Here is a 27576-nt window from a genome sequence, read left to right as displayed (position 1 = left end):
CCCTTGACTTAAAAGGCAAACTCTTGAGTTAATCCCACTGTTTATTGATTTATGGGCCCAAGGAAACCAAATCTTTTAATAACTCAATTATCAGATAAACGTAGCAGGCCTGGCTAACGAAAGCAAGGGGGCGGGGGTCGTACAGGAAAGGAGAAGTGAGGGAGGGAGAGGGGGCAGTGGGTTCTCTCCACGTTGCCTGGAGGCGGGGTGCGGGGGAGAGATGCTAAGCGCTCTGCTCAGCCCGGGCGCCAAAGGAAGGCCCGGAGGAGGGCGAAGGGCGAGGAAGGAGCCTGCGTAGCCCAATAAGACAATTCCTACCCCATCACCCGCCTTTGGGAGCCTGAGGGTGGAGAGACTTCGTACCGGCAAAGGCGGGGGAAGCTTCCGATCCCCTGGACATTTCTAGGCCACTCGCCCTCGGGAAGCAGGCGCCCGGGGCGGCCGCTGGCAGCAAGGGGCTCGGGCAGCGCTGAGACCCCTCCCGCCTGCAGCCCGCGGGGCGCCGCCCCATTACCTACTGGAGCACCGGGCTTTCTCGGTCGCCTTAGCCCTTAGGGTGAGACCGAGAGCGGGAAGGGCCCGCGCGGCCCGCGGCCCCTCCAGCGGCTGATTCTATGTCCTCAACACGACTGGGCGCGAGTGGCCCCCACGCTCTCGGGACCTGCACAGTAAGAGCAAGGCGCGTCCATCGCGTCTCTCGCACGTCACACGCGTGGGGCGCGTTGCCCTGCAAGGAAAGGAGACGATGGTTTTCAGTGCGGTTTCTCCCGGCCTTTGGCAATCAGAATACGTCTAATGCAAGCGGCCAGGCCCTCGGACAAAGGCGCAGGCTTCTGAGCTGGGAAGAGATGGAGTGTCTACACGCTCCCTGAGGTCTAGTTCCCGGCCTTTGCACTCCTATCAACTCATCTATGGCTGAGCCCTGCACACCCAGAGGCCCCCAAAGAAGCTGACGTGGATGGGCTGGGGTCTGACATCAGCCATTGCTTGGGCCCTCCTGGTGGTCTGAAACCAGCTCCCTAACTCAGCCCCCCCATAAAAATGTCAGTGCAAAACTCAGCAGGTTCCTAAATCCGACCCTCTAACCTCCCCCCTCCCCAGGCCAAGGCCCATGGGGCAGCAGACCTGATAGTCCCCGTGGGTCCTAACTGTAAACCCTGCAGAACAAACCTCTGGATCTTTATATTCAAGGGATGCTGCAAAGGTCCTAATGCCTACTTTGTTTAAAGAGATGCGTTCATGCACACTCTATTTAGAGACCTAGGTCATCCACTCCTTCGCCCCTGGGGATTTCCCGCTGCTTTGGGGATGGTGGGAACAATGGGTTTCAGATCTTATTTCAAGATAATGCTCAGGTGAAGCCCAAGAAAGGCGCAGGGCTGCCAGAAGTGAGAGATATTAAATGTATGAAACTTTATCCACTGGGAATAGTCCCAGTGTATCCAGACAGTAACATTCAAAGCTGAAATACATCTCCTTTCACTTTGCATTATTTTACCATTATTGCGAAAAACAAGTGCACGTCTGGGAGGGGGAAAAACGCCTCATTCATAAAGCATCTTGTAAGAAAGCAATTGTTGCTGAAACACGGGAGCTTGCACCACCCGCCTCCCCGCGACCACTCGACCACTAGCAAAGCTGCTGCTTTCCCCACAATCGCCAAAGAGCCCAAGGAAATGGAATCCGTTTGAAAGGCCAGGCAATAATGTTAAAATATTGGGCTCCAAGAACACTTACTCCTCTCCCCTAAAATTCATTTAGCAGCTCCCCACTTCCCCGGAATTCTGTATTGAGGTATCTGTTAGCAACTAGACTCAAAGCTGCTTCAATCTCTTATTGGCCACTTTCTAAATTATTCCCTTTGAGCTTCTTTAAAGAAGTGCACCTGCAGAATTCTGACACACAGGCTGTGATTAAAAAGGGATCGGATTTTTTTTTTCTCTGTACCTTATAGATTGTGTAGGAAGCCCAAGTCCTCTTTGAAGAAGCTCATAAACCATGCGGGCAAAGCTTTGGAAAACAGAAGAGAATGAAATGGTACATACCCCTCCGAAGGAATTACATACTAATCAACGTATTCATATTGTGTTTGGGTTTTACTATTGTTCTTAAAATTGGTAGATGACACATATGATAACAAATGCAAGATGCTCTGTAGGCAGATGCTGGCAAGGCTGGGAACTAGTAACGTTTCGGAAAAGAACTGATGAGGAGTCTGAATCAACTTATTGGTCCGGATTTTCCTCGGCCACGGGAGCCTCTCCTCGGCCAGCCGGCCCGAGAGCTGCAGCCACCGCCTGCGTCCCCGCGGGCCTCCCGCCCCGCCCGCCCTCGCCCTCCCTAATTAAGCAAACGGCCCGGAGTTGGGCCCCCTTGAGTTATGGACACAGGGCGGGGCGGGGGCGGGGTCACCGAGGGGACCACAACAGCGCACCAGAGGGCTAACCACACGCCTTTTCATCCCGGAAGATTCCCGTGACAGCCGGAGGGAGGGAGGGCAACGTAGAAAAAGGGTGGCTGGGAGAGGGGCTAGGTGAGGTGGAAGGGCGGGGACTGCCAGAGAGTTTCCTAAAAATATATTAAAAATTTAAAAAGTTCGTGCGTCTCAGTCAACCAGCTCTCAAAGCACTGACACCGACACGGTTTCTCCGATTTTCTTCCAATAAGTTAGAGTTTTCTCACGTTTAGTCTTATGTTTATTTTCCAAAGGGAAAAAAATCATGGTTTTCTTTTTATTATCAGTATTACTAAGCTCGAAAGAACCGAAGTGGAAAATCCGGACGGTTGTCTCCAAGTGTATCTTGAAATAGACACTGAGAACCGATACTGTTGCTCCGTGGTACGCCTCAAGTTTTTTTTTTTAAGTTATTTAGCTTTGTTTTTTTTAACTTTGATTGTATGTGTATTCTACCTAATATAATTCTTCCAAAGCCAATCCAATATTTTTAAAGCTAAAATTAATTTTTTTTCTGTTTTCCTTTTGTATTTAAAACATTTTTCCTTTTTTTTTTTAAATTTTTCATTTCCTGTGTTTCTCCTCCTTGTCGCCAGTTTTACTACCTGGGCCTTCCCCAGACGTGTGCCTGTTAGTGGTGGTGTTGTTCAAGAACATCTTGTCCATGCCTTTGAGCGCCTCGGTGAGATAGTTCTGCAGGGCCGTGAGCGCGGCGCAAATGGCCGGGGCGCCGAAGCCGTGCGTGATGAGGCTGAAGTGCGTGAGGCAGCTCTGGATCCCCGGCTCCAGGATGGGGCTGGGCCGGCTGTTTCCGATCGGCGTCCGGTCCTGAGCCAGCAGATCCGTAAATTCTTTACAAAGTTGCCTGCAAAGCGGCGGGAGAGGAGCAACAACAATAAGAAAGCAAAACAACAACAACAAAAAAAAACACCCTCAGCGTCGTTGTCATTGACATTCGAAAGGAGACGCTCACACGAGCCCAGGGGCGCCCGGTCACGGGAGAGCCGGAGAGCGAGGCTAATGCGGGCGATTCCGCTCTGTTTCCTTTCCCAGCGTTCTCCCTTCTAGAGCAGCTGGGACTGGAAGGAAAGCGGGGGTGGGGATTTTAGGCACCCCTTCCATCCCAAAGCCTGGCCTTTCCCCCCGCCCCCTGCCCGTCTTTCCCCCCTTCATTCCAGGACTGCATAAAACCCCGCTTTGGGAAATGTGCTAAGCTTTAGCGTTTGATTTGCAATCTTCAGTAATTTTTAGCTCTTACCTGACAGTTCCTCTAAAAGCCCTTTCCCCCTCCTCTCCCCTGCCTCTCCAACCTCTTGGCGATCAGACTCAAAAAGCCGGGAAAGAGTTAGGGCCCTGGGCCACAAGCCTGTCCCTGGCACAGAAGCAGATTGCTGGAGCCTTGCGTGGCCCAGGGCAAGCAACTGTTTATTCCAGGAGAGAATGCTGATTCCATTCAAAGCAAAAAGCTGTTTACCTGCAGCATTTGAGAAGGGAAGTATTCCCACCGCCACCACCCCCCGTTTTCCCTTTCTTTTAAAGTACAGGCTACCGAAGATCTTTGTACAACAGTATTGTTGTCCATATAAAAGGATTCCCACATTGTTTAAATAAAACCTAAAGGTAGATGGTTAAGACTCCAGGGAGGGTAGAATTTTATTGTTGAAGGTTTTTATTTCAAGGCACTGACAATTTAGAGGAATCTCCCAGCCTTAGAAATCCTGCGTGCCTAACTATGGACTAAACTTATTTGAGAAATTTTTGATATAGGAGGTGGAAAAAAGGATTTTAGCCCTGAAGGTCCAGTGGCTTGGTTCACCTTGTGGTCAGAGGTATGGCATCCCAAAGGTCATAGCCTTTCACAGGCTGGCAGACTTCTGCCAGCCTGACTCCACCTGGTCTCCAGGGTGGGGAGAAAAGAAAAACCACAGAACGCCAATCACAGGCCTCCCTGGGATAGTCTGACACTTGGTGACACCTGGCCTGGCCAACAGGTGAATAGGGCAGATACCTGGAGGCCCATGTCAGTGACCCTGGGGCACCTTTTCCCAGGGGATTACTCCCAGGAGGAGAAATGGCCAAATTAGATGGGCAATACCTCCTCCCCAACCTGCAGCAGCCAGAAAAGGTGTTTGGTTTTAAGGCTGATGGGTAGAGGACACTACCAGGAATCCTCTCACTACTCTTTTCTCTGTTCGAAATGCATACATACATCCTCCCAACCAGGAAGAAACGGGTAACAGTTCTGACCTAAATAGGGCAGTTCTTAAGCCAGAGATACCTCAGAATCATCTGTGGGGATCAAATACACACATCCAGGCCTCCACCCTCACTGATTCCCACTCAGGGAGCCTGCGGCTAGGTCCACAAATAATTATCTTGAAAATGCTCCCCAGCTGATTCTGATACTCCCCCCAGGTTAAGAAGTGCTGGCCTTAAGAGAAGCCACAAGCACCCCTTAGGGAAACCACAGAGTTGTTTGTGGAATCCTGTCATCTAATTTAGCCACTTTAGTTTTATTTTTCCCCCAAAGTACCTTTACTCTTTTATAAAGCACCAACAGTTCCCCTGCCACTAGCCACCAGGGCAAGAGGTAAGAGGGCAATCTACTGATAAAGATCTATTATATTGCTAGTTGGTACATCAGAGGAAAGCCTTCTAAAAAGACGGTGGGTGCCAGGTTTTGATCGTTGGAAGAGATGGTTAAAGGCTTTCCTGAAGTTTGTACTCATTACCAAAGTGCCAAAAAGGAAATGCTGAACTGAGGAGAACAAATGCTTAGAGTCAAACATTTTAAATCTTCAAAGCCCAAACCAGGGTCTGTAAGCAATTAAAGTTCTGGGACATTAATATTTTTTGACCCTGCGGAAAGGGGCAATCAAATTCCAATCACGTCTCAAAAACATCTGGACAAATTTGAGCAAATGATTTTTCAGCCTTCCATATATTTCTTTAAATTACGCTGTCAACGTAACAAACCGCGTCCTCCAGCACTAAATAAATGAGCGCCGCTGTTTTGGGCCGCGCCTGCGAGAGAAACGTGCGGGCGCACGCAGCGCCGCCCACTGCAGGCTTGAGCCGGCCATAAAAACACCAGCAATATGACATCGAAGCCAAAGACAGGAGTAAATCAAATAAATAGAAAACCCACTGTAAAAGTTCAAATGAGCTCTTAGACCTAAATTTAGCCAGAGATTTACTATTTTCCCCTCTGGAGTTGTAGTAAATTTTACGTCTGTGGAAGATGCCAAACAGCAACGTTGGAAAGAGAGTAATTAGAGCTGCGGGTAGAGACGGGTGAACGTGGGTGACATATAGACACCCTGAGCGAGCACGCGTGGCTGTGTGGATAAGACAGGGAGATGTGGACCCCACGGAGAAATATGCATCCAGGGATGCAGGAAAGAACTGGAACAGGGACCCAACCGGAAAAGGTCTGCCTGCCATCCCCGGGGTTGGGGATGTGAATTGTAAAAAGCCTGGATTCGGATGAATAAAGCCATCCCTCTCAGGAACTAGGAAATAGAGAAAACACACAAATACGAAGCCCATAATCGACGCTGAGGGGTGGGTGCGGAGGGGGGCGGAGCTGGGTGGGTTCCCTAGCCGGCCAGCCACGGGCTTGCCACCACTGAGCTGCTTCCCTGCCCCACGGAGGAAGTCTGCGCTGCCGCTCCCACCGCCTCCTCCCAAGCGAGGCGGCTCCGCAGGTTGGGAGTCTGGGATGAGGACCACGAGTCCAGGACACTCACTTGGTGGCCAGCAGCATATTCTTCCGGGAGTGCAGGTCACTGGGGTCCGTGTGTTGCCGGTTCAAATACTCAGAAACAGCTTTGGCGGGAAACTCCGTTTCGCAAATGTACCCAAAATCCCGAGCTAAGTGAACAGCCTCTCCTGAAAAGACAACCGCAGAGGAAATAATCAGCACCCAGTCCCTGACCATCCCAAGGGCAGGAGGCGTTCCCTGGTCAATTCTGTTATTATTTACAAAAGAGGCCAACTGTTAAGGGTTAATAGCAAAGATGAGACAGATGCCCAAACTAAACGTGGTTCTCAGACCGTAATTAACGTTGATGGAACAAACTTTGTTCCTGCCGCTCTTTCCAGCCTCTCCCTGATCGTCCTTCCAGCCAAGTCCTAGCTAGACATCCCCTGAACAGCTTCAGGTCTCCCACACCCCATGCTTTGTCTTAAGGGAAAGGAGGGCAGGCACTCAGGAGCCACCTTACAATTGCACCTAGATAGACAGTGAGCTGGATAGTCAAGCCAGATTCCCCCTTTCTTTTTAAAAGCATGTTACACCTGCTTTAAATAAAATGTAAAAGTCTTCCTATCTTTTGTATCTTCCTATAATAACTAATATATACAAATATAGATCCCTGTGTGTCTATGTCCACATATATTAAAGAATATGTAAATCGTATATGGATCCGTTTCTATCCAGCAATGAAATATTTATTCTTCTTGTCAGTTTCCTGCCAGTTAGGTTTCAGGTTTCTCCTCTTCAGAGGTTCCTGCCATCATTCTCTTACTTAAGGACTTTCTACTGTACAAAGGTGACACAGCAGCTATAGAAAACCTGGACAGCTGAAAGATTCCTTAACTTATGTGGAAGCCCCTTTCGAATAAAGCATTATTGCCCTTTAAAGCATAGCCTTCGGGGTTCAAGGGAAGATCCCGACATGAATAAGAGATATGTTGAATTATCCCATACCAACGTTATGTTTAAGGAGCATGACTTACTTTTAATCATCATTAGCATAGTAACCAAAGACTTCAGGTACAGTGCTTACAACAACTCATAACACTGAAAACTGCCAAATGAATATTGGCATTTCAGTGTTTTTCCAGTTTCCTTCCTTTTCCACCTAAATCCGTCTTGGGCTGAAATTACTTTGACTGCTTTTCAAAATGAAGATTGTGATATTAGCAATACCTTAAAGGGCAAAAAGTAAAACCCCCAGGCTAAGAGTCAACCACTAATAAATGTGGTCGAGAAATTTAGTGACCGCTGTCCCTGGGGGTAAGTTTGGGCCAGGCAACTTTGCCTTCAAGATAGCAAAGTGCAATGCCTGTAAATGTGATGGCTTTATTGTTGCTGCCTAAATATTCTAAGATCCCCTCCTCTAAAAACTAACTCCCCACAGGAGTGTCATTATATCACATCCATAAAAATAGAAGAAAAAACCAAGACCTACATGTTAGACTCTAGAGAAAATTCTACAACTCCCTCCATTAGGTCCATCTGGCTCTATTTCCTATCCCTTCCACATCCCACAGATTCAAATGCAGATCCTCTTGTTCTAGACTGTGAAGATCCTGTTTATTACATATCATAAATATCATCCGCAATCCCAAAATGATGAGCAAATTAGAGTGTGCTTGTTATAAGTATGGGCCTTTAAATTCACAGCTGAAGATCATACACGACTCCCCTCCATGTTTCCTCACTCCCCACCCCATATTTTTCCTAGGTCACTGGTCTTATAAAGCTGTATTTCAATAACAGTAAGTCCCAGGTAATCAGCAGGAGATAGGGGCCCTGAGAGTGAAACGAGTTTTAAAATAACCATTAGAGGTCATGAATGCAATAATAGTTTCATAAATCGACTGTGTTTTCTACTACTGACGACTCAGAGGTAAAATCTGGGAAGGAGAAGGTGTATAGAATGCATTGCTTCTTACAGAGTTACTCTTGCAGGAGTTCATACAGAGGGTGTTTCAGGCACCATGTCCTGCACCTGGCGGCAGAGACGACCCCCTACACTGGCTTGGAGACTAGGCCTGAGCACTCTCCAGAGCTCAGGGACCCTTGCATTGTCCCTTGGCCTCTGGACAATTGCCGCTCCCTCTAAGTAAAAGGACCTTTGAACTTCTCTCCAGCAATCGCTTGACATCCAACTCAAAAGGGCACAACAATTGCAATGATTTCCAGTTAATCATAAAACATGTAAAATGTCAGGCTTCAGCCGACAGTTAAGCTCCACCACTTCGTGAAATGGCCAAACGTCTTGCTTACCTTCCACCAGGGAGGTGAGTAACGTGACATTTGCTGCCTTGCGCCTGCCCGCGGGTAAATTCAAACCGATTTTTTCTAGCCTTTCTCGCAAAGATCTCCCCCCATTTTTCGATTTGGCTCTGAAATTGCAAGAATTAACATTCTGATTAACCTCAGAGTGTTCCTGAAACAAAGTTTAGACTTAGCAATCTAAAGCCCAGTGGAGCTTGAAGAGGTTTTAACTTGAGGTTAGCACTTCTTTTTTTCTTCCTTTTGGTTATTTGCTGATAGTTTGCTGAGGTTTGCTTAATTTCTGCAATACAGAGCATAAAAAAAATTGAGTCGTTTACTTTTTCTATCTGGTGAGAAAAAAAAAAGATACCAGATGGGAATAATTAGGGTGTAGGTTGTCGGTCCAGAGAAGGTAGAAGTTGCACATTCACAAGCCCAGCTCTTTCCTTGTCATGGAGCCAGTGAGGTGAGCAGAAACCGGGCAAGTACAACCTTGCCAGAAAAAGGGAAAGAGCTGTGTGGTTCAGAAGGAGAAGGCTTGGCCTAAACAGATGGGCTTTGAGAGGAAGAGGTCAAGAGTTGCTATAAAATGGAATTGGGTTAAAAGGGGAAGGAAGACTGAAACATGAAACTAATGACGATGGTAATCATAATAACACTAAAACTAGCATTAGAGGGAGTTTAGTTATGTGATAAGCACTTTATATGGATTATCTCACTTAATCGCATAGTAAGTTTCATACACCCACCATCAATGCCCAGGGGTGACTGAAAGAAACTTCCACATCGTGGGGCTCAAAGGACTCAGTTGAAAACTGAACTACAAAGTAGACCAGAGCAAAAGGACTCAAAGTGAGAAAAGTCTGTGGGTCACACCCTTACTGCTTCCCAACGAACCCCCTTTATGTGCTAAGGTCTGAGCAAAACTACAAGAAATAAACAGTTACTCTGACCTCTCTTGCTGTACTGTTCACCCAGCCACTTTTAGGAAAGAAAGGGACTTTCAACCCCCAAGATAGGCTAACTTGAAAAATTCATCTCATGCAATGTCACCTTCATATCAGGGACACTCACCAAAGGGTTCAGGCGTTAGCAGGGACTTTTGGGGAGGCTTTGAATCTTAAGATAAAAGCCACCTCCTTCCCCAGTTTCCACAAGGAGTCTATAAGATTGTCTTTCTCCAATATCGGGGAGCATATGAATAGCCCCAAGGAATAACTGTCAATACTTCTAAAGTGGTGTCATTGTTATTACTGGTGGTGGTACTGAAGAAAGGAAGTCACACAAGTCTAGAACAGAGCTTTTCAAACTGCGGGGCACAATGCATTAGTGGGACTGGACCAACTTAGTCGGCCGCCAAGTGCACTTTCAAACAAAGTTGAGATCAGAGTACATTGCAGGTACGAAAGGGGTTGCTCCATGAAACTCCTGTTTTAGGTAAGTTTAGGTTGTGGGTCCCATTCAAGGTAGAGAATGCCTCGAAGGGTCCTGGGGATGGGGAGAGGGGCGCCAGGTGCCGGGCAGTGAAAGTGGAAGGTTCCCAGGCCCGCAAGGTGAGCGGAAGGGCGAGGCGGCGCGTGCGCGGGCGCGCCGAACACTTGGCGGCCGCTGCACGCACTTAGGGATCCGGTTGCTAGGCAACCGCGCAGTATAAAAAGTGGTTATATAAAAAGTATAAAAAGGGGGTTACCTTCTGAGGACGCCGCCGAGGAGAGACGCATTGAGGCATTCGGGGGGCGACAGCCGTCTCTGAACTTCCCCCACAGTTACTTTGTATTTTGAAGTTGAACTGAGCAGAGACAAACGGCCGGGGACCGAGCAAAACACCTCACCGGTGTTGACAGACATGCCTCCCAGGAAGCCATCCTTATTCATCATCAGCGAAGTCACAGATTTGGGAGGAACCGGAACTAGAGAGGGAGAAAAAAAAATGCCATAAAGGTGACCGGGTTTCCATTCTGGTGACCGGCCGATAGAATGTGTCGCTGAGTGCGCAGGGGGCGAGGCCACAGGGCAGGATCCAAGCGGAAAGCTGCAGGAGGTAGTGTTTGTTCCCGTGGTTCTGCGGTGCGTTCAGAGCACTGTGTATAAACAAATGCAAAAGCCATCACTCCTCTGGAAACTTACCCCATGCGTGTGGACATGTGAGAGTCGCTTGCCGCTGTCCCGCTCACTACACAAATCAAGAAAAACAAGCAGCCCAGAGTTTGGATTGTGCTGTGAAACCTGGCAGATTCGATTCCATCACGTGCTGGCTGTGTGACCTTAAACATCTCACTAAACTTCTCTGAATCTTAGTGTCCTCATCTGTCTCCTGATAATCACATTTGGTGCTGAAGCCTGGAGGTGATCATCCCTATCAATGATATAAAATAGTAATACCAATGGTCTTTATGGGAACCCTTTCCTCCTCTCCCATTGGACACAAATCTATGGTCATCACTGGCAAGGATCAGGAGGGTGGGCACCATCTGTCACCCTGCCCAAGAACAGCCAAGTAATAATACCATTAAACAGGGGAGTTGGGCCCAAAAGAGCTGCTCATCTCTCTACAGTGGATCCCATTCTTTCCAACATCCTAACAACAGATTCATTAAGGAATGAACCCAAATGCTCCTCTCCAGTGAAAGCAATTCTGCGGTGACATGAATTTTGTTTACAAATTAATGTAAAGCACCGGCTGGTGATTGTTTGGAGCAGTTATGATTTACAACAGGTGCCCTGATCAATCAACCAATCACTCTAATTCATGTGAGCAGCGGTCTTGCCTTGCCCCAGTTGTTTCATTTCGGCAAGTAATTGATAACAAACCGCACTCAAGGTATGTTTTATGCGGAAGTTAATAAGAGCTGACAGCTGGTTGCCACTGCTACCCAGGCGCATTCAGTCTCTTCAGCCTGTATTTCTGTTTAATTGTGTTTCAGTGTCATCTGCACCTCAGGAAGAGGCGGGGCTTGATAGAACCAGAGGCTGGGAATGAGCTGGGAATGAGGAACAGTGAAAGGTCAGCCTCCCAGTTCCCTGACAGTCTCGCTCCCTTGGACTTCTACACTGCTGATGCCCATTTTTCTTCTGCAGGCTCTAGAAGCCACTGGGCAGGCAACATCCCCTCCTGGCTTGCCCTACACCTTAGCTACTTCCTTTGGGATCTGAAGCCCCTCAAGCACTATTTGGTGATCACCAGTCCAGGGGATTTATGCAATGTTTCTGGCATGAAAAAGGATGCTTCCGTTCCCCCTCTTTAATAAAGACTCTGTCTCATTCTGTAATTCTAGTAAGAGAAAGATATGCTCTTTCTACCATCTGGAGCCTAGAACCCCACACACCAGATAAGTTACATAACCTCCCTTGTCTAGAACAGACTAACCACCCTGAGGGTTCTTGAAACAGCTTATTCTCTCTACCACAGATCCTAGCACTCAGACCTCCATGATTATTTAGAGACTCCTAAAAGCCAGGTAGGTCCCAGATCTTTTATTCCCTATGAATTGCATTTGGCCCCTTACAAACACCTGTAGAAAGGGCTTTCTGAGGAAAGTGGATGGGAAGACTGAAGCATTCCCTTTTTCTACTTCTTAGTAGACATTCTGGGATTTCTGGATCTGTCTACAGAGTCTGTCTCAGGGCAGATGAATGACGTTAGGTACCAGAGTGAATCTTCTGCCCCGTCAAGGCGGTGGTGGGGAGTTACGGAGGGAGCTTTCTTCTTTCTGATTCTCCTCATCATAGTCTCATCAGTGAAGTGCTTCTCATTTGAGAGTGAACCAATGCAAATTTGAAGTGTATTAAATAAATTTGAGTAAAATATGGATTTAAGTGACTTACTTAAAAAAACAGTGATTGGTGTGGGAACACCCTGTCATTTAATTATCTTGCACAATATCCACATCTATTTTAATATGTCTTTTTTTTCACTGCAGTCCTGATTTCTATATTTCAGATTCATATTCAAGCACTATAAGCAAATAATATATAATCATGGTAACCCTGGGAAAACTTTTCCCCAAAATATAGACGGCCCTTTGTAGTTTTAACATGGTATGAACTACAGAAATAAAATGTATAAAAAAATCCCATCTTTGATATTCAGCAACATTTTACAATTTAAATACTATTTAGAAAGAATATATTAATGGCTTGCCCTACACCTTAGCACTAAGCTGAAAACAGTAAGTTCAGTTCCTGTTTCCCAGACTGGATAACTGAGTATCTCCTGAGAACTGGAATTTTACCTGCTTTTCACAGTCCCAGGCGCCAAATCTCTTGAAAACCTAGGTCTATAGAGACATTTTATAACCTGCCCTCTAATTTCACTATTGTTAATTGCCTGATTTACCAGACAAGAGCAATTTCCTTTGGGGAATGTATATCGCTCCATCCCAAGGGCTGTACCTTTTTGCATATACATTATCACCTAAATATCACCCACCCAGTCAGCTCCCTTCAGCACTCTGCTGTCTAAGGGGAGGGGGAAGAGGAGGGTGGCATTGTTTTTTCCCCTCAAAGACCAAGACTATTTGAGCAGAGGTGCTTCAGGTTACATTTCTGTTTTCTAATTTAAGTATCAATCTTGTTTGCACCCTCTACTCTCCCGTCCTCAGGTTCTAAACCTCTCTCCCACCCGGGCCTTTGTATTGGTCCCCTAAACTAGACTCTACATATTTCTTGTCCCTATGCTTTTCTAAGTCCATTCTACCTTCCCCACCACTCTCACACATGCTTTCCTCACCTGATTAACCCCATATTTTATTCTCTTTGTCTTTTCCCTTCTGTTTTCCTCCAGCTTATCAATAACCCAGGGAGCAACAGGGCCCGGTTGATTTGTTAGTAATTATGAGTGCACTGCCCCTGCTCACGGGACCCAGAGATGACTAAGATAGGTTTAAAGCGACAGCAGGAAATGGTAAGGAAATGGAGCATAGCAAAACTCAGCGTGAAGCTTTCAGTTCTTTACATGTTTACAATTTTCTGTGCATACATTAAAACTGGGAGGTTTTTTTTTTTTTCCTCTTCAGTTCTCAGTTGGATAGCATGGCCAACCTCTGGACGTAACACCTCCCAAATTTGCTCCCCTCTCTTTAAACTTGCATTATATGGGAGGAGAAGAAAAAAAGGTTTAAAAACCGATCAATATTTCATTACAAGGACTGGAGTTTTATTTAAGAGAGAGGAAGGAAAACTGGAGAAAATCTTATTCATTAGTGGACTCTATAGAGCCCAAGTGTTAATAAGTTAGCTCTTCATCTTTACTCTTTAAACTTAAGTATGAAATCACAGCTTTGAGATCTTTGTGTCTGACTGGAGGCAGGTCCTCTGTGGATCTGACCTGCTGGTGGGAGAGAAGGAAGAAATGAACCCATCTAATAGATTGAAGCATAAGTCCCTCTGTAATGCACCTGGACTTAAATATGGAAACTACACCAGGAAGCCACAAGAGGTTGAGCATTGCTTGAAATAATTCTTTCTCACCAGCAGATCACTGCTTTCCTCATACTTGCATTGTTTCTCATCTACCTGCAGGCTAAATGTTATTCCACATGTATATAAGAGCATGTGTATAAATGTGAGCACTGAAATCCTGGAAAGAAAAATAAAAGGATTCCCACAGAGAAAGCTGGAACATAAAAAAAAAAAAAATACAAACGTCCAGTGTTGGCATCCTTTAGGGGCAAAGCCTAAGAGGCTGAGTTAGGTCCCATCACTTACTCGGTGTGTGGGACCTTGAGAAAATCATTTGCCTTCTCTCTGTCTCAGTTTCCACACTGGGGGGTGGGGATGGGAGTTGGAGAAGAGTGTCTAACCTTTCCAGCTTTGAAATTCTATGAACTCTGATTTCTCCCTGGGTGGCTGGAAACGTAGCTGAGAGTCTCTAGTTGAATAAATACCAATTGGGATCCAAGTCGGCTCTGGAAATGTGAACCTCTCCATTTGAGAGGAAACTCATACCTTTCTCAAAGGCTCCAACAGATTCAGAAGGAGGAATCCCAACAGAACCCCTTGTAATTGAAATTGGCAATTTCTATATCTCCCCCCACCCAGAGAAAATCCACACCAATCAAAGTGTTTTTGTGGGGAAGGGGCCAGAACTAACGGGGAAAAAAGTGGGAGAGAACAGGAGGTTGAACTGAAACTAACCAAACAGGATATCCCTAAGACCAATGAAAATGCCCCACAGTCACAACATTTGGACCTTGGACTCCAGCCACTCTGGCCTTTCCAAGAAATCCCAGCATCTTTTCTGCTACCTAAGGCGTCAAGCCGATTGCATATTGGCCTCTAATTGCACCAAAAACTTTTTCTGAAAGCCTAGGCGAGCCTCCTTTAGGTTAGGCTGTAGGCTGGTGGCAGTGATCATTTACGTGAGCTGGGCACCACCCTGCCCCCTCCCAGCCCAGATTCCTAATCTTAATGGAACTGAGAGTTAAGAATGATTTTTTAATGTCTCGTTGGATTTTTAGACTGTTAATGCACCGAATCCTTCTCATTATTACTTTATTGATTGCTCATGGACCAGCCCCCTTCAAATCGTATTAACCACCCTCTGCCGGTTTAGATTAGGAGAGTTTTAAAAGGACCTTTCATTACTCCCCCCACTCCTGCCATGGAGTTGAGACTCGCTGGCTTAATGGGAGCTCTAATGGGGCAGCTAAGAGGAGAGGGGCCCCCATCCCTGCCGATTGCATTAATAGCTCAAAGGGGGCCAATACAGAAAATTAGCCGTAAACGAGCTCTGGAGATCTTCAAATGAAAGAGCCATTTATCACGCTGGCTACCTTCACTCCACTCGTTTGCTCTCTCTACTGGGAACAACTCATTTCCTCTTAACTAAATTACTTCAGAAATGTCAGCTAAGCCCAGATAGCAAACATAACAAGAGAGCTCACCTACCATCTATGGGGTGATAGCAACACGGGTGAAAATTGGACTGGTTAAATTTTAGGAGGGAGACCTTCCATAATTAGAGAGAGAGACCCACACACAGAGACATATATCCTTTATGTCTTAAGTCTTCCGCCTTCAATACATCACACAGAAGCAGAGACACCTAAACCTGGGCCAGTTGCTGCCTTTTTTATTAATAAGGTAGAATTTTTTAAATCTCTCTAAAAGCCCATTAGAAAACAAAGCAACCTAGTCCCTTGCCAGTTGCTGAAATTTAGAATATTTAGTTCAGGAAACGTTCTCACCTCCTCTTTTATGAAATTAATCTCTGGGAGTCATCCCTCATAAAGGTGGCGGAGGGGCAAAGACGGGAGACCAGAGGGCAGGGAAGGAGCTAATGAACCCATAACCTTATTTTAAGTGATTCACAGTGATCTAGAAAAGTAAATCAACCACTTATTCCTCTTTTGCCCATGGCTCTCCAAAGATAAAAATATATTAGTATATTTTCATCATGTAATAAAGCAAATAACTGAAATATTAAATAATAGAATTGACCTCACACTTTATATTCATACCACACTCCCTAAATCAATAAAATGACTGGGGTGCCACTTAGATACTTTAAGCTGCACATTTTTAAAAAAAGATTCTGGAGGCCATAAGAAGTACTCTGCGTTTCCAGAACAGAACCAGTGACATTAGTCAGCATTCTCCTCTTCTTATTCCTGGAGATACCCATATATATACATATTCACATTTCACTGACAAACATATACAAGCCCTGAAACCAAAGCATCCCACGTCTAAGAATATTTTCAGCTCCATTTTGTTAGGTAAGCTACGTTCCAAATATTTTTATTGGCCTGGCTGTTAAGAACATTTCTGATTGGTCATCAGTTGGGCATGCCCTACAGCCAGCCCCAACGCTGTTTCTAGGATACAGAACCCTGAGCTAAGGGGTTCTAGCTTTCCATGAAAAGGGACGGAAACTAAAACAGAAAAGAAACCAAGAAAGCCAATGAAGAAGCGCCTCTCCTCCTCCCCATACCCACCTCCCATCAACCAGCAATTAACCAGAAGAGAAGACCCAGGAGGAAATGGTGAAAGTGAGCTGTCAGCGCAGTTGCAAATCAAAGCACGAGCCTGAGTGTCCCAGCAAAACCAAACCCTGGCATTAAAAACCGAAACGATACTATCTAAAGAAGAGCAGGAGAGATGTTTGGAGCAACACTTAAAATAGTTTTGCCCCAAACCCTACTAGTCTTCTTGGGGATATTACGTTCCAAAGCCAAATGGCATCGTTTCAGGTACAGCTTCCGCCTCCCACCTCCCACCTCTCAACGCGACTTTTTCTGCTTTTGTGAGAGAAGAAAATTGAGAACACCTCACCCTGTTTGGAATCCTTCCTTCACAACCCTCCTATTCTACCGGCTTGATTCTGCATTACTTTCTGAAGCATCTTTTTCTCTTTTACTTGTTTTTGTGAATGTCCTCTGGCTCAAATGAATCAGAAGTGACTGCAGCTAGGGACTGTTGACACCAGACAGAAGGACAGGCCTTCTCCGGCATCGATAAGAAAGGCTTATAGTAGTTAAAATTGTAGCTCCAAATACCAGTTCTTGTGATAATTAAAGATTGCACTGTTTACACATTCAAACTCCTAAATTTGTGGCGTGTGAGTGACATTCGGGCCTTTCGGCAGGCAGCCATCCTAATCGCCAGGCATTCTCTCAGTGACTGTCAGAGAAGAGGGGGGGAAAAATTAAGCAGCTGCAATACGCCCGAAATGAGTTATTGTAATTACATTTAATTAGTTTAATTAGTTAATTATTTTGCTTACAGCTGTACAAGAGACTGCAAACATTTGTTAATATCACATGCCCTTTAACAGTATGGGGTGATTCCACAGTCACACTAAATCATGAATGCATATGTAGGAAGATTGAGAAATGTGCAGAGCCCGGCTCAGCTTCTCAGGAAAAGCATATTTAGCAACACATTTGGCACAATTTAAAAAAATCAGAAGAAACAACTCATAAAACACAGAGAACTGGGAACAAAATGACCACCCCAAAAATACAAAGGCCAAGAGAGAAGGAGCTACCCCAATGGCATAAGGTTTAGCTCAACAAACTCCAGTTATCAATGAAATAACTATAGCATATTTTTGAAAGCAGTGTCTCCCAGCCAGTTCCATACGTGATGGTAGTTCAATTATTTACAATGTATCTAGAATTGCTAGCGAAGGTACCATGAGAAAAATGGCAATAGTTTCTGTTCCTCTGTCTCTCTCATCCGGGTTTCTCCCTGCGGTCCCCCACCCCCATTCCTTCTTCCCAACAGGCATTTTCATCCAGATAGTCGCTGTGCTATGATTGTGAACAAACATTTGTGTCTTATAAAATAATGAAACCCCTCAAAGTGAAAACTCATCATAAAGACATGAACGTGGAGGAAACTTTTCTTACTTTGCGGGGGGAAGAATCCATACCTTTTTTTATGACAGACTGGTCCAATAGATTCATGCCGCTGTTATTGGCATCTTCAACTGACTGTGAATATAAAAACATCACTATTCAAATCGACTGGATATTAAAGAATCACACTCATAAATCATGTCATTCCAAACTGGAGTTGCTGTTATTTCCATTTATATTAATTCACAAAGGGAGGTTTTATTATTATCATTATTACCTCCAAATGGACACAGAAATGAAATTCACCCAAATTATAAATTCTTCCAATGGAAGAAGAGGAAAAAGGAAACTGTGAGAGACATCTGGGATGCAGGATTGGTTTAGTTATTACATTAAACATAGATATTACATAGACACATAAACTTTTATATTATTTGCTCTTATGAGTTGTGAAAATCTGGCAGCACTGAAAGATTTTCACCAATATTAGAGCAATTTCTGTTTTCTATGCTATCCCAGTGCATCTTAACCCCAGAGTCATTTTACAAATACATAATAGTTTACATTATAGGATTTTAATTAAAGTCTGAGCAATTTGGAATGGAATGCAAACAGCAACACATAGGAACACGTCTGCAGGCTGTCAGGACCACACACCCACTGCAGTTCACACACATCCCTGTGCTGGGTGAGCTTCCTGCTGCAGGACAATCGCTTGCGGGGGACCTGCACAATCTACTCCCCTCCCAACCCTGCCACCTCTGCTACCCAGCAAGAAGCACACCTGTTAGGAAGGCAGTAACTACAGACACACCAACATACACACACACACACACACACACACACACACACACACACACGGAGGATCTCCCAGTCAGCACCTGGGTAATGGCAAAGAGCATTCACCTTCCTTGCCATTTTCATCCCAGAGAAGGAAAGTTTCGACCCTAGATGTTGGCTGCATCTCAGAGGGGAAATAGCTGTTAGAATGATATTCTTACTGTCAGGATGCACCAGAACAGGGTTCTAGCCGTGCATCCCAGGGCATCCAAAGGCAGTGGATTCCCTCCCCCTACTCCCAAGAGAAAATCAATGCTAGGCCTTTCTGCCATGTACAGCTGCTTTCCTTGATCCTTAGACACCTACGTTTGGACTAATCTGTCACCCACTCTACAGAGGAGTAAAAAGCAAAGGGCTTGTAAGGGGGGTTGTGTTTAGACAGCACTTCCCACCCACTCAAGCTGCGTCCCCAGACAGGGGGTGTGTTCATTACAGGAAGAGACTGTGTACCCCAAACAAGCAGCACATTAGAAACGAGATGATCTAATCATGGAGGGGTCATGTTCATTTGTTTCTTTCCGTTTTTCATAGCCACTCTTCTGTTCTCCGAAAGATGGGGAAAATTGTTATTCTCCGTAAGGACCATTTTCCATGCATGCCATCTCCAACTTAAGAAATAGTACAAAGCTTAAAAAAAAAAAAAGAAAAATGCTTCATGTAACTTGTTCGGAACTCCCAGCAGACCCCACCATGCACGCGGGCGCGCACACACAAGATTCACGCCTTTTGTGCTCACGTGTCTACAGTGGCGACGTGTCCACGCAGAACAGAAATATCCGCCTTTATCTGTGGGCGGGCAGACCCGCGATCTCACAGGCCCCGGACCGTGAGCGCCCACACCTCACCCTCACGTCGGTACGTAAATATGTATATACGCCTCATCAGCGACGTGGGGTAGTTGTGGTAGTTAATGAGAAGGCTCTTGTCTGATTTTCGATCTAATTACGGACGCCTGCTGGGTTTTTGTACAGGATATTCACGCAGCATGCTGGCGCTTAATCGTCACAGGGAGGATCGTAAAGATTTAATTAGGACTGCATGCGGAAGCCCAGAAAACGACTCAGACTCGTAATTACTAGACTTCTTTAGTTAAAAGTGATACCAGGGGTTGCTTTAAGACACTAGGGTGTGTTTGAGTGTGTGTGTGTGTGTGCGTGTGTAAGGGCTTTGACTTAACATCCTTATATGTTTACACTCTTAGGTAGTAAAGGTGATGAAAGGTTAGGAGCAAAGATCGGAAGAAGGAAAGAGGTGTTCACAGCAACTAAACAAGCTCCAAACTAGGTGTCACCTCACGCTCTCTCTTCTTTCTGATGCTGTTTTTCCGAGTTTTAAACACCGCCCCCCCTCCCCACGTGCGCGCTCACACACACACACACACACACACACACACACACACACACACACACAATGGGTAGAATGTAGCATACCCAGAACCCAAACAGCGATTTGCTGGTTTAATAGCCCCTGTGAGTAAATTGAAAGAGAAATTGACAGGGTTTTATAGTTTCATTTAAAAAATTATTAGAAGCATTTGGTTAATTAGCTCTCCTCATTTGCTTCTCTCACGGTGGGGGCGGTGGCCCCGCGTGTGTGTCTGGGTCACACAACATCTCCCCCCAGCCCTAGGCCAGGTGAGCACCGCTGGGTGTGAGGGCCCCCGGCCTGGCAGCGCCCTGGGATCTGCCTGATCCGCGGCTGAATTGGGTAGGGGGATCCAGCACACACAACAGGCCCTTGAGATGGAACGAGTGACTGGGGTCCAGGCTGAGGCACCCCTGGTCCCTTTTACAGACAGGTGGGGCGCAGCCCACGCATCCCGTAGCTGCAGGAAACGCGAAACGCTGAAACCGCCATCAGCTCCTGCAACTTTAGCCGCCGCCCCCCACCGCGTTCCAGATCCCTAAGTCAGAAGTGGATCCTCCGGGACTGGACGGAGGAGGCAGAGCCTCTGGATTCGAGGGTCTGGTCCTAGGTCCATCTCTCCCCCTGTCTTTCTTTGTCACCTGCCCCGTGTCACGTCAACCACACCCCGGCCTCAGGACGCCTGTCATCGCGGCGGAGACAGAGATCGCCCCAGCCCCTGTCGTTCCCCTCCTGGGACAGGCGCGGAGTGTATCCCCCGAGACCCCTTGCAGTGAGGGTCGACCCGAGAAAGTCCCGCGGGCCTCCCCACCTCGCCAGGCGACCTGCTGGGATGCATCCGGCGAGGAACGGGGAGAGGTGGGGTGGGCGGGGAGCAGCGAGGGCCCTGGGCCTGCGCTGTCTCTGCTCTGGGCTCTGTCCACCTCCCGGGTCTGAGCTCCGGCCACAACTCCGACAAGGGTGCTCTCCCAAATGCACACCGACCTGGCCCTGTTTTTCTCTGGCCCCTTGCATTTGACCAAAACACTCCAAACCGCTCACGATTCTCTCTTTCAAAAAACAAAAAACTAAAACCAAAGAAATCTGTTCCCTCTTTGGGCGCAATCCCTGGGTTCGGTCGCCTAAACCACTAGGCCTGCCGAGTGTGGTGACACGGCCAGTGCAGCATTGCCAACAGCAACGCTGATGAGTTGATCCACTTTCATTATCTAGCACTTTGAACCGTACCCAGAAAGGTTAATTTAAAAACTTCTTCCCCCAGACATATATTACCCCAATGCATTAAAAAAAAACGATTAAATATTTCCTTTCTCATATGATATTCTGAAATGAGCATTATCTCCAGACAGGGACAGTTAAGCTCGGCTAAATCAACAAAACTACCATTCTTATGACTATGGGTAAATCCAGCCACAACTCAGGTGATTCTGTCATTTTTGGAAATATTAAATAACTGAATTTCCTTGAAAGCAGTAAACCATCATAGACTACACACAGACAGCATTTAATTCTGTCCCCACATTTTAACTGTTCAAAATACATTTTCTTCAGCAAGGTAAAGAGGAAGGACTCATGCACCCTTTCCCTTTCCCATATTGTTTTCCTTTTCTTCAGAGGTATGTCCATAATGATGCATAATATATACAAGCATGCCAATGAGACCGAAGGATCCATTGAATACCTTTCAACCATATTTATCTTTTCTGGAGACTATTTAAATTAGGGAGGAAAAGGAGACCTGCTCAGAATCACCCAGAGAGTTTTTATAAATCATTTCTTTGATGTTTCTTTGTTTAGTTTAACCAAGTATTCTCCACCAAATCAGGCTCCATTGTGTAGGTTGCAGATGGGATAGTGAGTGGGTGGGGGAGTGTTTGGAGCCTTTTAAGAAACAAACATATGATGCCTCTTCAACTGGGGTGGTGACACTGGGGAGAGGGTATTAGTGGACAGGAGGACTGGAGAACATTGCTCCACAGTCGTTTAATGGTCCAAAGGGGGAAAAGAATCTCCAAAATCACATGTGTCCTCATGAATTCCCAAACAGAATTATGACTTTCTGGGTCTCTCCTCACAGATCTTCCACTTCTCGCATGATGACCCTGGAACTCAATTATCTTGGAAAAGGGTTCAACAGCTTATGGGACATTCAAAGTAAGACCTGGCTTGGACAAAATAGCACATGTTTTTCTTCCACTGTGCATTGTCATGCTTAACAAAGTCTTTGCAAATCCAGCAAGAACCTCTATAGAGGTCCCTGCACCTCCATGCTGCAGCTTCAGGCAGTCAGGACTCCACCTGCCATGTCAGGGGGCCCAGGCCCACTACTGGGCATGCAGAGCGGGTGGGTTGGGGAGGGCACCCAGCTTGCTCGCACGAAGCACAAGAGAACAGGAAGGAGTCGCATAGCTAAGGCAAGACAAAAACATCTAGCCTTGATTCTGATGATCCTAAACTAGCAAAACACACATATATTTTTCTCCTTCATTCTTTCATTTCTAGGGCTTCTAGCTTTCATCATCGGACCTCCAGAAATCGCCACTAGAGAGCCATACACGTATACACACAGTTCCGTACGTGGTGTCCAGCTGGTGCTGTTCTAAAGATGCAAACTACCTCCCCCAAAGGAGACACAGCTGTCCCTCCCCGCCTGTCCCCCCTCCCGGCGCATTTGTTATTTGTTTACTGTGTGTTTGTTTGTGTGCCGTTACCTGGACGTCTTCCATCCCGGGGTGGCCGAGACCGTGCAGCGAGAGGCTGTCACCCATGCCCGCGTCCAGGCCGTGGTGTGCTGAGTGCAGGAGCACGTCCGGCCGGCGGACCGAGTGGTAGTCCCTCCGGGGGTCGAGGCCCGAGAGCTGGGGCAGGGCGGCCCGAGGCTGGGGCAAGAGAGAGCCGGCTTCTGAACCCACTTCTTGCCGCTGTCGTTGTCCCCAGGGGTGCTGCTGGGGCTGGTGCAGGGGGTTCAGGGAGTAGGGGTCGTTGACGTGGGAGTAGGGGTCCTGGCTCTGGTGGTAGGGGAGCGGCTGGTAGGGGGGCGGGAAGTAGGGTGGCTGGAAATCTGACGACGGCGTGTGGGACAGCGGCGGGGCGCTGGAGTAAGGTCCTTGGGACACCGAGCCCAGCTGGGAGAGCCGTGAGCTGTGACTCGGGACGCCATCGTGCCGGTCCTGGGAGCGGAGAGGAGAAAGAGAGAGAGAGAAGGGGAGGAAAAAAATACAATCGACAAATGGAGAAGCCCGCCTTTGGCATCTTCTTTTTCCCGGGATAGGGGACGCAAGAGTCTGAAACTTAGACTCCCAAGCTGACTCAGAGGGTACATGATTTCAGCAATTCCAAATGTGAGGCTTTGGGGGGGAAAAGGGGGAGAATCACCCACTTAACCAACATCTAAGCCCTCTGTTGGGGTGCAAAGCCGGCAAAAGGGGTGAGGGTAAAGTAACAGTGTGTATGGGGGGAGATTCTCAATTCCCTAATGAAAAATACAGGAGTCTGACATAGGGTATTTGCTCTTCTGGGTGTTTTAAACTATATTTTCCTAACTCTTCCAGAGGCCCCAAAGCATGACAAATAAAACTTCATACTATTAGCTGTGCTGTTCCTCTTCCTAACCCAGCCGGCTGACCAGGAGCTCCCCACACGACTTGGTCATTCCAGGAGACCCAGGAATCTGCCTGATCTGAGTCTCCAGTCCCCCTCCCTACCCAAGAGGAATTAAATAATTTATGTAGTGTTTGATTGAAATGGATCTCATTCGAAATCATATCCTGAGTCGCTGTTAAAGTTGAACTGTGGTTCGCAGGAGTTTTTCTAAGGTTGCTTTTCTAAATATATCTATTGCTGTCCTACTCCAGGGAATGAAGATGAAGGACCTGGGGTTGGGAGGGGGGAAAAAAAAAACGAACAAAAAAAGGCCCAGACAACTTAGCGCTGGTCCTAAGTGGAGTGCTAAACTCAGTGAAAAGGGAGGGGGGGAGATGTGTGTGTGTTGTGTGTGTGTGTGTGTGTGTGAGTTTCTCCCTCTCCTCTGTGGAAATGCCATGGTAAAGCCCCCATGGTTCTTTTTGGAGAAATAGTCACCTAAATTTCCAAACTGCAATGGCAAATAAAAAGTTTTTCTGTTCGGCCTCCTCCCCTCCCCAGTTGACTCATGGAGCTCAGACGAACACACAATGCAGAGAAGCAGCTGCAGCCTCGTCCAATTATGGTGCTAAATTACCAAGCCAAAGGCGCTCGAAGGAAGACAGAGACGAGAGAGTGAGACTGCACACACAAGAGACAGAGACAGAGAGACAGTAAGAGAAGGGAGCATGCAATTCTGGTACAACGTGAATCCAGACTCACCATGGATGAATAGGTGTGGACTAACATCTGGAAAAAAAAGCCTGGTTACTTCTCAAAATCAAACAATGATTAAAAAAAAAATCAAGGAGTCCAGCAGAGAAACGAGCTGGACACAGGAGCCGAGCTTGAGGTGTTTCCAGGACAAGCCATCAAAAAAAAAAAAAAAAGTACCCCCCCCCCCCCGTCAAACGAGATTGGCGTCGCCTGTCACACACACACAGAGCTGTTCATCGGTCTCTTGCTGGTTTTTTGGCTTTTTTCTTCTGCGGTTCTTCGGGGCTCCAGAAGCAGTCCTCTTCCGCCCGAAGCTGGGCTCAGACTGCTCGGCCGCCCCTTCCTCCCTCCGCTTGCCTACACCTCCTCATAATAATTGATATTCATGACTATTAATATTACACGAGTACTTTAAAGGGAGAATGGAGGACAAATGGAGCGTGAAGCAGCAGCGGGCGCAGAGCTCCCTACTATTGTAAATGACGTTCATTCAGTGGAGAATTACTAGATGTAATCAGACGAGGGGGCTGGCGAAGGCAGACCGGGGAAAAAGTTTAGCAGGAAAGAGGCAGAACTTCAATTAACTGAGCCGGGGACGCGCGTAAAGCAGCCCCTGCTCCCCTGGACCAGGCGGTGAGGGAGACAGCATCGCTGGGGGCTTGTGCAGAACGTAGGTGTCCTGGTTTCTGGAGAGGGACTTTCCTACTGGGAAGAATGGATCGCCCTAGGTGCTTCCTGTGCAGATTAAAAAACAAAATAAAAAGGCGTTGCCTCCTCCTTTGGAGGGGAGAGCAAAGTAAACCGGTGAGCCTGGTTGTTTACAGTGACGTTTGCAGACTTTCACGCATACTGGAGATTATGCTTATTTATTAAAGGAGAGAGGCGAGATGGGGGCTTTCCATCCCTCGTGCAGCGTTTCCCTCTTTAGTGCTTCTGCAGTCTGTGATTTTTTCTACTTCAATTTAAAATATATGCAATCAATCTTCAAGTACACTAAACTTATCCTTTCCAGGCAAAGCCAGGGGCAACAGAAAACCTTTTTGGATGTTTCAGGAACCCGTTCAACTGGCCTAACTGCCATTTCTGTTAAAGTTCAACCTTTCTCCCGACTTAAATAGGCTCCTTCCACCGGGCTGCGGGTTCTCCTATATTTTTTGAGCAGAAAAATTAGGCAGATAGGAATACCTGCAGGATTTTCCCTCTCTCTCTCTCTCTCTCTCTCTCTCTCTCTCTCTGTCTCTTCTCTCTCCCTCCCCCTTTATTCTCCCCTCTTTCCCTCTTCCACTCCACCCCTCCCTCTTCCTCCCTCCCTCCCTCCCTCCCTTTCTTCTCTCCCTCCCTCCTTTCCCATTTAGCCAGTCTACCTTCCAGACTCTTAGAACGAGTTTTATCCTGCTTACTTTTCGGAACCCAGTGAAGTCCCTCTCTGTATACCCTGAGCTATTTACACCGTGGCCCCTTCCCCGCCCGTGCCAAGCCCACTTCGGGCGCTCACATTCTTTAGGACAGTTCTAGCTCCTTCGACTAGACCATTATCCCGCCTGTTAAAGAAGGAAGAGGAGGCCGAACAGAAACAAACCCCACCAGGCGGAGGCGCGGCTCTTCGTTACAGTCAATACACAACCACAAAGAGGAAAGGAAAGCCCCAATCATCATTCCGCAGAAAGACGAATCTCCTCTCTCCCTCTCACCTCTCTCTCTCTCTCTCTCTCTCTCTCTCTCTCTCTCTCTCTCTCTCACACACACACACACACACACACACACACACGCACACGCACACACCCCCCAAAATCAGATTCGGGGCTGGGCAGAGCTGCGAGGCTCCAGGCGCGGGCGCCGGGCGCTGCTTGCGAAACTCAGCCGGGCAGCGGCGGGGCGCGCGTGGGCTCCGCGGAGCCGCAGTCTGGGTCGCGGGGCTGGGCCGGCGGCGTCGGGAGGAGCCCGTTCCTAGCGTACGCACGGCGGCTCCCCGCCCGGCTTTCAGGAGTCGTCCCGGAGCCGGAGGGATGGCGTGTCCCCCGCGGGGTGGGGATCGTCTTGGCGTCCCATCGCGACCGCTTCGCCCGACCGAGCGCTTCCCGCGCCGATCGCTCGAGACTTGGCTTCTCGTGTTCCCTCCCCTCTCCGACTTCCCCTCCTTCCGACCTCCGACCGCTGCCCGCTCGCCAGCTTCTACCTTCCCCGTCCCTTACTCCTCTGCCCCTTTCTCTTCGCCTTCCGCCAAGTTTTTCTTTCCCGCTTCCCTCCCTCGACGTCTCCTCGGAGTCTTCGCTTCCCCGCTTCCCCTCACGCCTAATTCGGGGACTCCCAGGCTGGTGAGCTCGGAGCGAAGTTCCGCGGTCCTGGGCCGCCGTCCCCTCTCCGCCCGGCAGCCCGGCCCACGCGCAGCCCCGCCGCCCCGCCGCTCCGTCGGCGCCCGAGACCCGAGCGCACGGCCGGCGCGCCCCGTCCGCGGGGAGGCAGGCTCCCGCCTGGCTTCGGGCAGCATCTCCACACGCGTCTCCCTGGCCTCAGCGGTAAAGAATGGTGCGCACTCGACCCGGGCAGAAATTTTCGTTAAAAATGCTAAGACATGGGGTGGTTTGGACGCCCCGACTCTCAAAGCAAAACACGAGAAAAAAAGAAAATTAAAAAATTATCTGTTACGGCTCTTTGGCTTGTGCTCTCTCTACATCCATCTATCCATCTGTCCATCTATCCGTCGACCTCCCTCCTTCTATATGTTCGTCCTCTACTGGGATCCGTTGGTTATCGATTTCAAAAATGTTATTGAAAATAAAAATTAAAGGCTCGAATCTGTTACGAAGTAGTCTTGAAAACCTAATTCTCTCCCACACTCAAAACGTGGAGAGCCTCTGCCTTTATCAGTCTCTATTTTCTCTGCCCACATTCACTAGCACACTGCTCCCCATCAGATACTAAAGGGGGGGGCGACGAAGAAAGAAAAATAAAATAACAAAAAAAAGAGAAATCCCCTAAGTTAAAGTCGTCAGATTTCCACCTTAAAGTCCTTTTTCAGAATAGCGAAGTTTCCCCAAGCCAGCTTTTCCAAAAGTTGGAGAAAGCTGAGAAAACCGACCGGAAATCTACGAGCAAATAGCTTAAAAATATAGATGAGTTGGGGGTGTCAAGAAGCTCAAATTCTCTATCTGCAAAGCTCTAAGATGCAACCGGGGGTGTCGGCTCACCTCATAGATATCTTCGTACTTGACATTCTCCACGAGCTTCCAGAGCATGATGGCAGCCGGGTCTCTAGGAGGTGAGTGCAT

At 47.4% G+C, this 27576-nt stretch overlaps 1 protein-coding gene across 3 annotated transcripts; it reads right to left on the bottom strand.

The window, feature by feature from the left end:
• Window positions 1-704: 704 nt before the first annotated feature.
• Window positions 705-27576, bottom strand: TFAP2B (transcription factor AP-2 beta; the record flags this gene model as incomplete). 3 transcript variants are annotated; one of them, XM_079712311.1, is made up of 8 exons in its annotated part: window positions 705-727; window positions 3061-3320; window positions 6205-6346; window positions 8472-8590; window positions 10153-10372; window positions 17839-17899; window positions 22681-23139; window positions 27496-27576. In XM_079712311.1, 8 exons carry the CDS (start codon window positions 27574-27576, stop codon window positions 705-707), a joined length of 1365 nt encoding a protein of 454 aa, XP_079568437.1. The 3 variants fall into 3 exon arrangements, with proteins under 3 accessions (XP_079568437.1, XP_079568435.1, XP_079568436.1); XM_079712309.1 differs by lacking the exon at window positions 705-727 and adding an exon at window positions 24314-24340 and having other exon boundaries at window positions 2646-3320; XM_079712310.1 differs by lacking the exon at window positions 705-727 and having other exon boundaries at window positions 2646-3320.

The sequence above is a fragment of the Hyperoodon ampullatus genome (genome assembly GCF_949752795.1).
Source record: "Hyperoodon ampullatus genome assembly, chromosome: 10".
Classification (NCBI taxonomy): domain Eukaryota; kingdom Metazoa; phylum Chordata; class Mammalia; order Artiodactyla; family Ziphiidae; genus Hyperoodon; species Hyperoodon ampullatus.
Note: the sequence above shows the minus strand (reverse complement) of the source record. Positions and strands in the feature narration are given on the sequence as shown.